Genomic DNA, 12,155 nt, shown 5'->3' with positions numbered 1-12,155 from the left:
CCTGCTGAATTCATATGAACATGATATATCTAAATCACAACAGACTAACAGAATGTAAAGCAAAGCAAAAGTTTGAAGCAAACCTTGGATTTATTTTTAGAATATCCTAATGCCTTGCAATGGACTTGATTTCTACATGTGTTCAAAGTTACATGTGTGGGTGAATCTTCTCAAGAACATTTTTTGGGCCTTTATGAACAGTGGCTCTAATTCACTATCAGATTAGATTGCTAATACCTAGAAATATTCTTAAATTATAATCTTGTGCCAGTACCAGCTAGTAAAAGTCAAGAGATGATTCAGTTCTTACTGAGGGTAATGAGTGTCTGTCCTTTGCTGTTGGGGATGCTGGAGTAGAAGTGAAGTGTGTTGGGTTTGAATTATGATGCCTCAGTTCCCACATTGCTGCTATGATGGCATTTGGCTGCAGTTCTCATACCACATATCATGTATTTGTCACCTGGCTGGTGCAACTTAATTCACAAGCAATCCACTCTTTCTCCTTGTTTAAAAAAACATACACCATCATAGAGTATCATTCTAACAACTTGCTTCACAAATACAAGTCTTTAAAAAATATGTGCATGATAATTCATAAGAACATAAATTTTTGTGTAGGACTTCCATTTCCAAATGCTACATTTAATAAAAGATAAATCACAGCAACCTTCATTAACAAAGTGCTGTGAAGCCTAGAGCTTCCTCAGACCTATAGAAGAATTTAGGCACAAACACACACAGGATAGCAGGTCCATATAATCCATAGGCCCACGTAGAGTTAATTTTAGATTTCAAAAAGGGAGAAGGGATTTAGAGAGTCTACTTACTGTTTCTAACACAGAATTTTTGTAAACGTTTTTTAATTTCTTTATTGGATGTTTTCAGCATAAACAGTACTGAGCTTAGGAAAATGTGACTTGTCTACGCTCTTTTATCCATTCTTGCTGACTTGATATTGATTTAACTTTATCCCAGAGGCCCTATGAAATTCATTCAGCCACCCCCATTGATGAGATACTCAACATGTTCAAGATAGAAAGAGTTCACTACTCATCTGCATGGTGCAAGGGCATGATAACATTACTGAAAAAGGTAAGAAAGCACGAAGACCTTCTGTCTTCTTTCCTCTTCCAGAAGCCTCTCCAACAATGCAGATGTATCAGGCAAGCACACGCATTAGGCAGTAAGAATTCCAAGGATAAGAAAGTAGATCTTATTCCTAGACTTTTCTGAACGTGAGTGATGTAGTGTTTTCTTTTAAGAAGCTGGATTATTCTTAAGCTTAGACTCAGGCTTTTCATGACCCTAAAGAAAGAGAAATCCAAGATTTTTGTTTATCTCAAAACTGATTCACTGGTGACAGCAAAACTTTGGAGATCAGTAGTTCCCAGTCTGTGCCCTTGCGCCTTTCTCTCCAGACCTAGTTCTGCATGTGGGAGAGACCACTCTGCCCTTTGAATTTCTGCCACAGTTTCCAGCCAGGGAGCTTAGAAATGAAAAGGCTGTATCTCTCCTTTCCCACGTTGCTATAGTTGCAACAACAAAAATCAGGTCACTTTGTTGTAAATGTCACTAAGCTACAAGTTTCTTTCAGAATGCATTGTGACCCTAGAACTTACTTTCCTCCTCAAATCCCAGTTATTTTTTCATTTAATTTTCTGGTCATGCTACAAAGCTCATCTGTCTCTTTTAGGTATTTTAGACCACCAGTACTGATATTTGAGCAGAAAATATTTGTGAATGTGTGAACAGAGCAATACAACATCAATTTCCATGGCAGCAATGCACAATCTATTTTTGATAGGTAGAGCAATGAGGTGGTTAATTTTAATTGCTGCCAGGATGCTCAGTGTATCTTCCAATGAATTAAAGATGAAATACAAATTGTCAGGTGGCATTGAACTGTGATGTTTCATGTTGCTTGGACTCTTGTGTATTTGTAAACAGACTTTTGTTACTAATACACTTCATGCTTGCAACAGCCATCTGGTGCCAATTAAATTATATTCATATCCTATGAGTTATTACTTTTATTTTTTTAGACTCAGACTTCTACAAGTTGTCACAAAATTCCCTAGCTGTTTTATTACTCAAAACTGTGTATCATACAATTTATGTGTGTGATACATTCATTCTTTTATATGGCATCCTGTCCCTTAGAAATGCCTTGTGCTTGATCACAGCTCCTCACTAAGGACCCAGAGTGCCGTCTTTCAAGCCTTGCAGACATCCAAAGTTCTCCATACCTAGCTGATGTCAACTGGGATGCTGTTCTAGAGAAAGCTGTGACCCCAGGCTTTGTTCCAAATGTAAGTTGATAATCCAGGTGAACTGTGTTTGCAAATTTTTACTTTAATAAGCACTGCTATTTTTACTTGTTTAGTCTTGCATTTGCTGCTCTTCAGTGATTTCCTTCTCACAGAAGCTTTACTTTGGTTTCTACTTTCATTTGCTCAGTAACAGCTAAGGGAAAATTTGGCCTATTTCACCAGATCACACAAAAAACTAATTAACCTTGATTCACTTTTTGTTCCCTTTTGAATAAGAAACATTTTCCAGACTTTGCATTTCAACTGTTAGACTAAATGATTGTTAGAGTTAACTCTGAGCCAAAGAATACCAAAAAATGTTATTGCTGCTCTGAAAGTTAGGCATCTGAATAACATTTACCGGACTTCTTAACATCCCTGCATCTGTTCCTTTTTCACTTAAAAAGTACCAAATGACTGATCTATTGCCTTTGTTACAGTTTCCTACACTAAAACATTCAAATTCTGTGAGGGAATATGATGGTTTCCCTTTTTACTGTGGTTCCATTTTGTTGGTATTTTTAGGATATTTCCATTTTGATCATTTGTAATTAAATGAATTTGAGGACCATGAATAAAAAGCAATGACTGTGGTGTTAACATGCTTCTCCATTTTATTCAGTCACATTACACTATAATTCTTCTCCAAACAATATGCTTGTAGCATACCAAGGTTTGTTTATATTCTATTTTTATGCAAGTGTAAATAAAGATGAGGAAGAAGGAATAGCTAAACTCTGTCCTCATCCAGCTTCATATCAGTTTTTACTAAATCTGAAGAGGGCAGGAACCAGCCCCACAGAAGCTGAGGACTAGAGGGCATTGATTAGTGGGGCAAAGGCTGCTGGGTAGGTTGCCAAGACAGTGATGGCAGTGTTTCTGGTACATCTTGGCACCTGACCAGAGCCTCTCCTGGAAACAACATCCTCCGCGAGAACAAAGTTATGGGTGGGCAGGCAGAGCTTCCCTCAGGAAGCTTGGGGAAAGACCAAGAGTACCACAGGTAAGGGCATAACAGGTGAAGAGAAAGGCAGGCCCCTTGGGCGCTTCAGAGCAGTGTTCACTGGAGCTGAAAATCCTTCCAGTCACATTGCAGCTCAGTGGTGCTGCAAGCTGAAAGCTTAGGAGGTGAATGTCACATCTACCAGTCCAAGGCCATGGAAGGCCCTTTTACTCAATGGCCCTGCAGCTCTCTCAGCTTGTTATCCTGAGCAAAGCATTGCAGAGCAAAGCTTCTTGCAGGCTTGGTGGACCATGAACTCCATTCCCCATAATGGCATGGATCTACAAGATGAATGGAGACTACTTTTCCTCTCTTCCTTTTATTCAAGTGCTCTCTCAGGTACTGGAGATATGTGCTGACTCCTTTTCAGACAGAACTCAACAGATTATTTACATGACCTATTCCTAGCTGAAAGTTTAAAGCACAATTGTCAGCATGTAGGAGAATTCACAACCCTCCTTTGTATTTTAAAAGAGAGATCCAGTTCCCCATATCCAGAGGTACAACATACATGGGGATCTAGGAGAGTCCCACACTCTGCAAAATCCAGTTGTGCTTAGGTAAGAGTCTTAAGATATAAAGTCAAGAGTCAGGAGACTTCAACTTGCCTTAACAATCTGCTCAGATTAATCTGAAAGTCCCATTACAAGCCTTCCCAGACATTTCAGGACAGAGGCTGATATTACAGGGCTTGTTCCACCTAGTCAATTAAGTGTGTTAGGAAAAACGGTGAGAAGGTGAGATTTAAAGGCTCTTTTCTAGCACAACACTTCTCTTTATAGCAAATTTTATTGTTTCGTGAGACCAAGTTTGACCCAGCATTTTCCAAGAACTTTTCTGTCTGTTGCACCTGCCATATCTTCACTGTATAGCTAGGAGGACACAACAACATATTTCTTGGTTTTCAGGCTTTGGTGAGCCAGTGAATTTGGGCCAACATATACTATGATGTAGGTAGAGTTTTATAACTTTTTGACAGCTTGCCATTACTGTCAAGAGCTTGCGACCTGTTTAATTTCTCACATGCATTTTGATTCCATAAATGTCATTCTTACTTAACAGTATTTCTTTATGGCTTAGCTAGTTTGTTTATATTGAGCTTGGAGGTATAAATTGTTAGTAGTTTTTTTGTGTTGTTAAATATTTGATAAAGGTAACAAGAAATTATTTAAATGTAACTTGCTTTCATTTTTAAAGCTTTAGAATTAAAGACATGTATTTTTAAGTGCTCAAATAAATTTTAAAACTGTACATATTCAAGTAAGGAACTGATATTGATCAAACAAAGAATTATTTATTTATAAATAAATAGAAATATGCTATAAACCTCCACTAATAACAAACAAATAAATTTTAGTAAGCCTGACTGAATAGTATGCAGGAAAGGGCATCAGAGAGTTTAATATTGTACTTTGAATGTACAGATTTTGCTAGAAATAAAAACTGAGCGATCTCTAGATCAAACGTTTCCCTGCAGGACACCACCAGTTATAAATGCAGTTTCTCATGTGGTTTTACTGCTTAGTGTCTTTGGTTACTGAATAATATCTGCCATTTGTATATGACTTATCTCAGCACTTCCACCTTGATGGCAACAATGGTGTGATTGAACACTCAGAAGTCACAGAGGAAAACAGGCTGCTTTTAAGATCTTCCACCTCACAGTTCAAATTATTTCCATTTTTTTTTTTTTTTTTAAATGCTTTGAGAGAATGAGGAGGGGAAAGGAGCTCATGTTATTCTGATTACAGGATCAACAAAACATTGATCCAGTAACTTGGATCCCAAGTAATGCCTTTTTAAAAACTGTATTTGGTTCAACTGAACCATAGATTTTCTGGCCATTCCCTACCTCTTATCCCTAAACAGGAGATGAAGAGTTCATCCCAAGTGTTGTCATGAGATGGCTTTACTGCACTAATAGATAGAATTAGAGAAAAAAAGACCAAAAAAGCCCCAAACAAACCACAACCCAAACAAAACAAACTGCAAGGCATAACTATGCTCCTGTAAACATTTATGGTGAAAAGACCTGAAAGTGTCAAGACCCTGAAAAGAATTAAGGAATAATCAAGGAAAGAAATTACCTTATAGAAATTGTGTTTCTAATAGTCTTGCTTAAAAAAGAACTTACTGATACAACAGAGAATCTTAAGATTTGGTTCAAGCACCACAAATAAACATAAAAATGGAGAATTCAGAAGACTTGAGTAGTGTAAGTAATGGGTAAGAAAAGGCGTAATAGAACCGTTTTTCGATATAAGCACTGCTCTTTCCTGTGTTATCACAGACAAGACCTAGGTAACTGAGTCCACCTGCATCTCCTCAGATGACCCGATTTTAACAAGTAGCATCCTGGTGGTACTCCTCATACCTCCTACACTATTACGGCTGACATTTATGTTCTATAGCACTGACTGATGTTCTGATCAAGACCCTGGGCCAGTTTAATCTCTCTCATTAGGTTGATGTAGTCACTTTAGGAGTACATCTGTATACAACTAGGAAGAGGATTTCACTCTTTATAATCGCTGTATAATACATTTTTTATCTTACCTCTCTTACTTAAACATCAAGCATCACTCCAAGCCTAAAAAGACAGTTTTCATTTTACAGATCTGGTTGGGAAGCTGGATCATTATTACTGCTATTAACACTTGCCAGGCAAACTAAAAAAAAACCTACAATGATACTTCAAAGAGTAATTTTGAATCCTTTTGTACCAGAAAGGAAGACTGAACTGTGATCCTACATTTGAACTTGAAGAAATGATTTTAGAGTCCAAGCCTCTACATAAAAAGAAAAAGCGACTTGCCAAAAACAAATCCAAAGACGGAACTAAGGAAACCTGCCCTCTGGTAAGTTGGTCAGTGGCATTTCATTTACATTCTCTAATGGACAAAGTGAATTGTCTTCCATTTCATCATTTCTGAAAACAGACTTGACCTCTGTATCTGTCATTTCACACACAGTAGAACCCATCTCCAAAGCAAGATAAAAAGCAATCACTTACTACAATCAAATAGTAACAGAATGTTTAAGCTGTAATAATTTTTAAGACTCTCGCAGATGCTCATTTAAAGTATGAAAAAGTGCTGCCAGTTGGCAAATATGCTTCCCACACATGAACAGATAGTTGCAAGCAGAATTTATCCACTACTAGTACCAAAAAATGAAAAGTATGCAGTGAAAACCACATTATTTATAAATGCCTTAAAGATGTCTCTTGCAGTCTTGACTGCTGTGTCCCATGTGGAGTCATTGTGTAAATAGTCTAAACTTCTGAGAAGGTTAAGAAATAATCATTTTCCAGACTTGAATTTTAATTTCAATGAGGTTTTGTAAATTTTGTTGTTTTTTCTAATGACTTTAAATGCTCATGCAAACTATTCTTCTTAGCTCTATCAGATGTAAAAATCCTTAGGCATTTTTTGTGGAATGCTTATTCCAAAAGAAATAAAGATTGGTTGTGCTATCGCAGCCCACTTTTGAAGAGTCTTCAAAATGTCTTTTGATAGTATTCTTTCATAAGCCCTTTTGTTCAATATAATTTCTGTTGTTGTGATTGTTGTGTATGATTTTCCATCTTTTTAAACCAACCTTTTCATGCTGTTTTTTAAAGAACGTACACCTGCAGCAGTGCTTGGAAACCGTCAGGAAAGAATTCATCATATTCAACAGAGAGAAGTAAGTGCATTTCTTCATGCCTGTTTAACATTCCCTACTGAAATTAATTTCAGAACTTTTTTCTTTTTTTTCCCCCCCGTGTAAGAAAAAGTGATTAATGATCACAGTAGCAGGAGCCAAAAGGCTGAATTTCCATTGATTTCTTCTTCTTACAGTCTCTGGTGTGACCGTTTTGTTTCCTCCCACATCTGAAAGCAAGCAGAATTGCTTGTGGTGAAAGTATGTCAGAGAGATAAGGTAAATGTCGCTCACACCCTCCAGAGAAATTGTTAGCAATTAAGCAAAGAGAATACAATACAAGGAGCCGCTTTTTCACAACTCAAACAAAATCAAGGGATGTAGTAGCTTATGAAATTTTAATGATATGAACTGCAGTGTTCTGACTTGGAAACGCTATTCATATTTCACCATACAAAAGTTTATTTCAGCACTTCTTAGTTCAGCAGAGCTAAATATTAAAACTATGCCAGACATGAAGCAATTGCTTTGTGATCTAAGAATCAGACAGAATTCCTAGAAACACAAGTCCCAAGGATGTCAATAATTTTCCTGGTCTAATTAATATGCTGCATTTCACACAGTTTACTGTGTTTGAGTTGCAGCTACTATGGACCTATTTGTATTAAGAGATAAAGCTCATAACAGGAGAATTGTTTGGGTTTTTTGGTCAAATTATTGTATTTCACCCAAGTATATTCAGCAGTTTTATTTGACCTAATTATGACTGCAAGCCTTTCTAGTGGAGCTGTCAAATGTTAGAAATTAATTAAAAAGTTGTGACTATCTTACTTAATGCTTACGATGCAGATAATTACTGCCTTCTATAATTAAAACTGGGAATGAGTTTATCAGCTTTGCACAGTTGACATGATGTCATGAAGGAAATTATGACATGTTACATTTTTCCTGTTACAATCTGTGGGACATGTTTATGCTCACTGCTGCCTGCTCATAGATCACAGTGAGGACATGCAAAGAAAAGGAAGGTCTGATACATTCTTCATGTTATTTTGCACAATCTCTAACACAAGAGAGCCATATGTTTATGTAAGAGCCTTGAACAAGAAAAGCCAGAGCAAGTAAGCTCATAAAAGATTTTTGGAAGGGTCTTGGTCGACTTGTCTGGATCAGTTCTGTTATCAGTGAACTAGGGAATGCCCGAACCTTGTAGGAGTTTTATTAACCCACAAAAATAAAAATTATTAAGATATTAATAATGAGATTAGAAAGGAGTTACATTGATAAATCAGTTTAATGTGTTTCCAAGAAGTTGTTCATACAATTAATTGATTTCCAGATATGAACCTGTGCCCTGCTCCGGAGTAATATACTGGGAAAACCCAATATACAGCAATTTTTGAAAAATACAACAAAATACCAGATTCTATAAAACACTTTCAAAATCCCATTGTGTGTGTTCACTAGCACTGAATAATTTATTTTGACATGATTTTATCATGCTATTCTTAAAGCTTTTTCATTAGTGCATAGGAATTTTTTTTTCATTGGTTTCGTATTGCACAACTACAGCAACAACACAATCTACAAAGCACTCTGAAAGGCTGATGAGAGATGAAGGAGAAGTTTAAATGAAGTACAAGTAAAATGGAAGCAGGAGATAAAACGCGTGCACTTCACTCAGAAGAGCATATGTTTCTATCATTGCTTGATTGGCTTTGACAAGGAAAAGGAAAAACATTTAGTCTAGACCTAGAACAGATCGTGCATTGTCTAAAACCAGATCACAACTATTCCTTATTTAAATTGTATCAGAGGTGAAGAAAGACATGGAGAGACATCTGTAATACTTTTCAAAGATAAAAATGTTAATAAGGGGGGAAGTAGAGGTCAAATATTTGAAGAGCAAAGTGAATTCAAGTTTACGTGAGCAAAGTAAGAGCAATGACAGACACACGTCTCCATACCAGGGAGAAGAGGCTACACAAGTAACTACACAAGTAATTCACGGTGGGTTTCCTTAGACCATCCGATGCACTCAAGGCTTTATCTACAGGCTGAGGTTGTGCTTATGTGGATTTCCAAAGCTACATACATGGCTGATCAGGTTCTCAGAAACAGCTGCAGATGCTGAAAGCTATAAATGGTTCCTACAAACACAATATCCAATAATATGTGATCGTATCATCAGGTGAGGTATAAATCCCAAGCAAAGCTTTAAATCAGCCTCAGATTAAAGAAAGGAGGTGTTTTGATATTCCACCATGTTCCACATAGAGCAGAATTCCTCATATAGTCTAGCTATTTGGAAACACCTGCATACTCCCTTAGATACTAATTATATTCAGCTACAAAAATCTACACTGTATTGCGATTTAGACCTTCTGCTCAGTTTATTTCAGTGGCACAGAACACTACATAAATCCTCATATGCAACTCCAAATAATGGAACAGCAGACCAGGAGCAGCTTTAGGGACATGCAACACTCATAGGTTGAAAATACTTTCTACTCCTTGTAAAAGGACTAAGCTGTTCTGAAAACGTAGCTTTATAGCTTCATCTTTATTTATGTAGGAAAACATTAAGCATCCAAAATTAAATCCCTTACACTGTAAGCAGATTTTATCTTGATTTTATTTTTCCAGTGCTTCAGATACCAGAGTGTCTGAAGTGTCACTAGATGGCTTTGTTCTTATTAACATTAATATTTCAGTGGATTTGAACTACAAATTAAAATGAACATGTGCCTTTTGATATGTCCACACTGACATTATCTTCTATTACCTTTAAGAGAGAAGTACTCAATTTCCTGATCCAAAATCAAATAACATAGGAAAATCCTTTTACAATCCAAGTTTTAATGTGGTGCAGGAATTTTTTTTCTATTCTTCTGGAGTGTCAGTAAAATCACTTACTCAGTATTGAACACATAAAATAAACAAACCGTGGTCTGAAAATGATCCATACACTCGGTCTTAGCTGAAGAACATGATCTGAAGTTGTTTTCAGAGACTTGTTCATCTCCATTGCCAACAAATTATTTTTTTTCTGGTTTTAAATCTATTTCTATGGATAGATGTTTTATTATATGTAGAAATGCAGCACCAAATATTCTGTAGCATCTCAATGTCTATTCCCATAGACTGGCCAGCCATTTTTCAAGTACTTGATGTGATTTAGAAACTGCAGGCTATATTTTCTGATTGGTGTTTTTTTTGCTGTTGTTGTTTTGGTTTGTTTTTTTTTTTGTGGAGAAAAGAAAGATTATACAGATAAAGCCACATTGTTTGTTCAGAACTTTATTGAAAAGCTGAGCACAGATTGTTTTGTTATTTTTCTGCTGTTATCACTGAACAAATCTTTACATGTATCTACATCTGTTTATGAATATAAAAAACCTGAATTAGTCAAAACTCAAGAAATAGATTCAGTATTTGCTTGTAGTGGAATCATATTTCTTACCCTTTATGGTTCCTGAGCCTCCTCTTCTCCCTGAAAGACGTCTTTAAGATTAGGGAGGTGAGCAAACAAAGAACAGAGGAGAAAACCCAGGATCTATCTGCTCATACAGGTAGAATAACCCTCTAGTTAGAATCTTCACAAAATTGTGATCAAAATTACCAGCCTGCATATGTAAGGAAAATCATATAGCCATCTTTTACTAAGTAGAATGTGTGTTTCATATATCCAATGTGTTTGAAAATGGGTTAGAATTCTGCAAAACTAGTTTAATAAAAGCAATGAGGTGGTGAGCAAAAGATCCATATTTTAAACCATTCTAATGGAAACATCCAAAAACTTATTAATGATTTTGAAATTGGGGGTGGGGGGGTATTTAATACTGATATCCTGCGATAGCATTATTATGATATTCAGCTGTCTAGTCCCCACTGATCTGAACATGCTTACCTCTTTCTTAAGCTACTAGTACTACTTATTTCTCTTCTCAGTATTTTTCAGTGTAACCACATGAAAAAATTCTGCCACAAATTGAAGCAGTCAGATGGCTGTTGCCCTTTTCCCTCTCTTTTCCTACTATAATTCTCACTGTTTGGCCATACCTATGTCTTTCCTCAAAGGTACTGAACAGCTCTAGGTGAACAGACAGCTTTCTATTCCCAGGATAAACAGGAAAACCTGAGGAAGCGTATTTTAAGCAAATTAAGATGCTTAATATCATATTATCTGATTTTGTCCACATCAGAGATTAAAAGTTTACTTAATATTCTCTGCATTTTTTGTTATCAAAGCTATTAGCTTTTTTTTGTAGTTTCATTTCTTTCCTTTCAATTGTCCTTTCAGATTCAAATCCAGATTCCCCGAGTACTCTCTTTCATTTCATTTTGATTGGAATTGAATATTCTTAATAATTTGCAATACACCTCATTGGATGTACTTTTCTTAACAGGTATTTTATGTCCCTTAATGTCTCCAGAGATATTAATATTGTCATAATCCCTATAATATCTGAATGTTTTTTTGGATGAGGCTACAGCACAACTTTTCTTTTCTTGTCACTTCTGCTGACCTTAATTCAGTTTAAATCCATCTCTTCTTGAGAATTTTGAGTGGTTGCACTGCTCTTCACTGATATTTTTCTTGCCCCTTTTGTAATGGATATGTCTGCTTTGGAGACTGCTCCTGAAATCTCACCTAATTAGAAAGATGCCTTTCTGAACATGATTGAACCTGGTTTGGGTTTGGGCACCAATAACTGCTGCTTGGGCACACAAGCCCTTTCACTTCTGCCTTTGATTCCTGCTCATTATTACTGGCTCAGAACAACCAGTCCAAATGTGACTCTTTTCTTAGTATGCCAAGCTACCAAAAGATTTGAGCATAGCTAGTCCAAACTGGCAATTTTTCTGCAGATATAAATTCCATTTCACTTTTTTTGAGAAAAGAATGTCATACAAAAGCCACCATTTCAAAGACATGTTCACTTCACAGTTTCATGGAGGGAAAAAAAAAAAAAAAAAAAAAAAGAGAGTGTGTGGGGGAAGCTAATGAGTATCTCAAACCTCACTTTCAAGGCCTTCCAGGAAAAACAGCCAAAGTTTTCCCAAGCAAGTAACCACATCAAGTGGTTACACTTCACCAATGGCTGGCTGGCTTTGGGAATTGACTCTTGTGGTTACATATATCAGAACATTCTCTGTGCTGCAACATGGTCCTGAAAGGATCAGGATACCAGATA

General features: G+C 36.4%; 1 protein-coding gene across 1 annotated transcript in view; it reads left to right on the top strand.

Annotated features, from left to right (window-relative positions):
* The window catches only part of STK32B (serine/threonine kinase 32B), a 55,706-nt gene that overhangs the window by 29,347 nt on the left and 14,204 nt on the right, over positions 1–12,155 (top strand). The window contains exons 5-8 of the mRNA XM_008936928.1: positions 976–1,092; positions 2,184–2,309; positions 6,039–6,170; positions 6,935–6,999. Of these exons, the coding sequence (XP_008935176.1) occupies positions 976–1,092; positions 2,184–2,309; positions 6,039–6,170; positions 6,935–6,999 (440 nt within the window). The remainder of the gene's footprint in view (positions 1–975; positions 1,093–2,183; positions 2,310–6,038; positions 6,171–6,934; positions 7,000–12,155) is intronic.

This window comes from Merops nubicus, unplaced genomic scaffold (assembly GCF_000691845.1).
Source record: "Merops nubicus isolate BGI_N331 unplaced genomic scaffold, ASM69184v1 scaffold10410, whole genome shotgun sequence".
NCBI lineage: Eukaryota > Metazoa > Chordata > Aves > Coraciiformes > Meropidae > Merops > Merops nubicus.
Note: the sequence above shows the minus strand (reverse complement) of the source record. Positions and strands in the feature narration are given on the sequence as shown.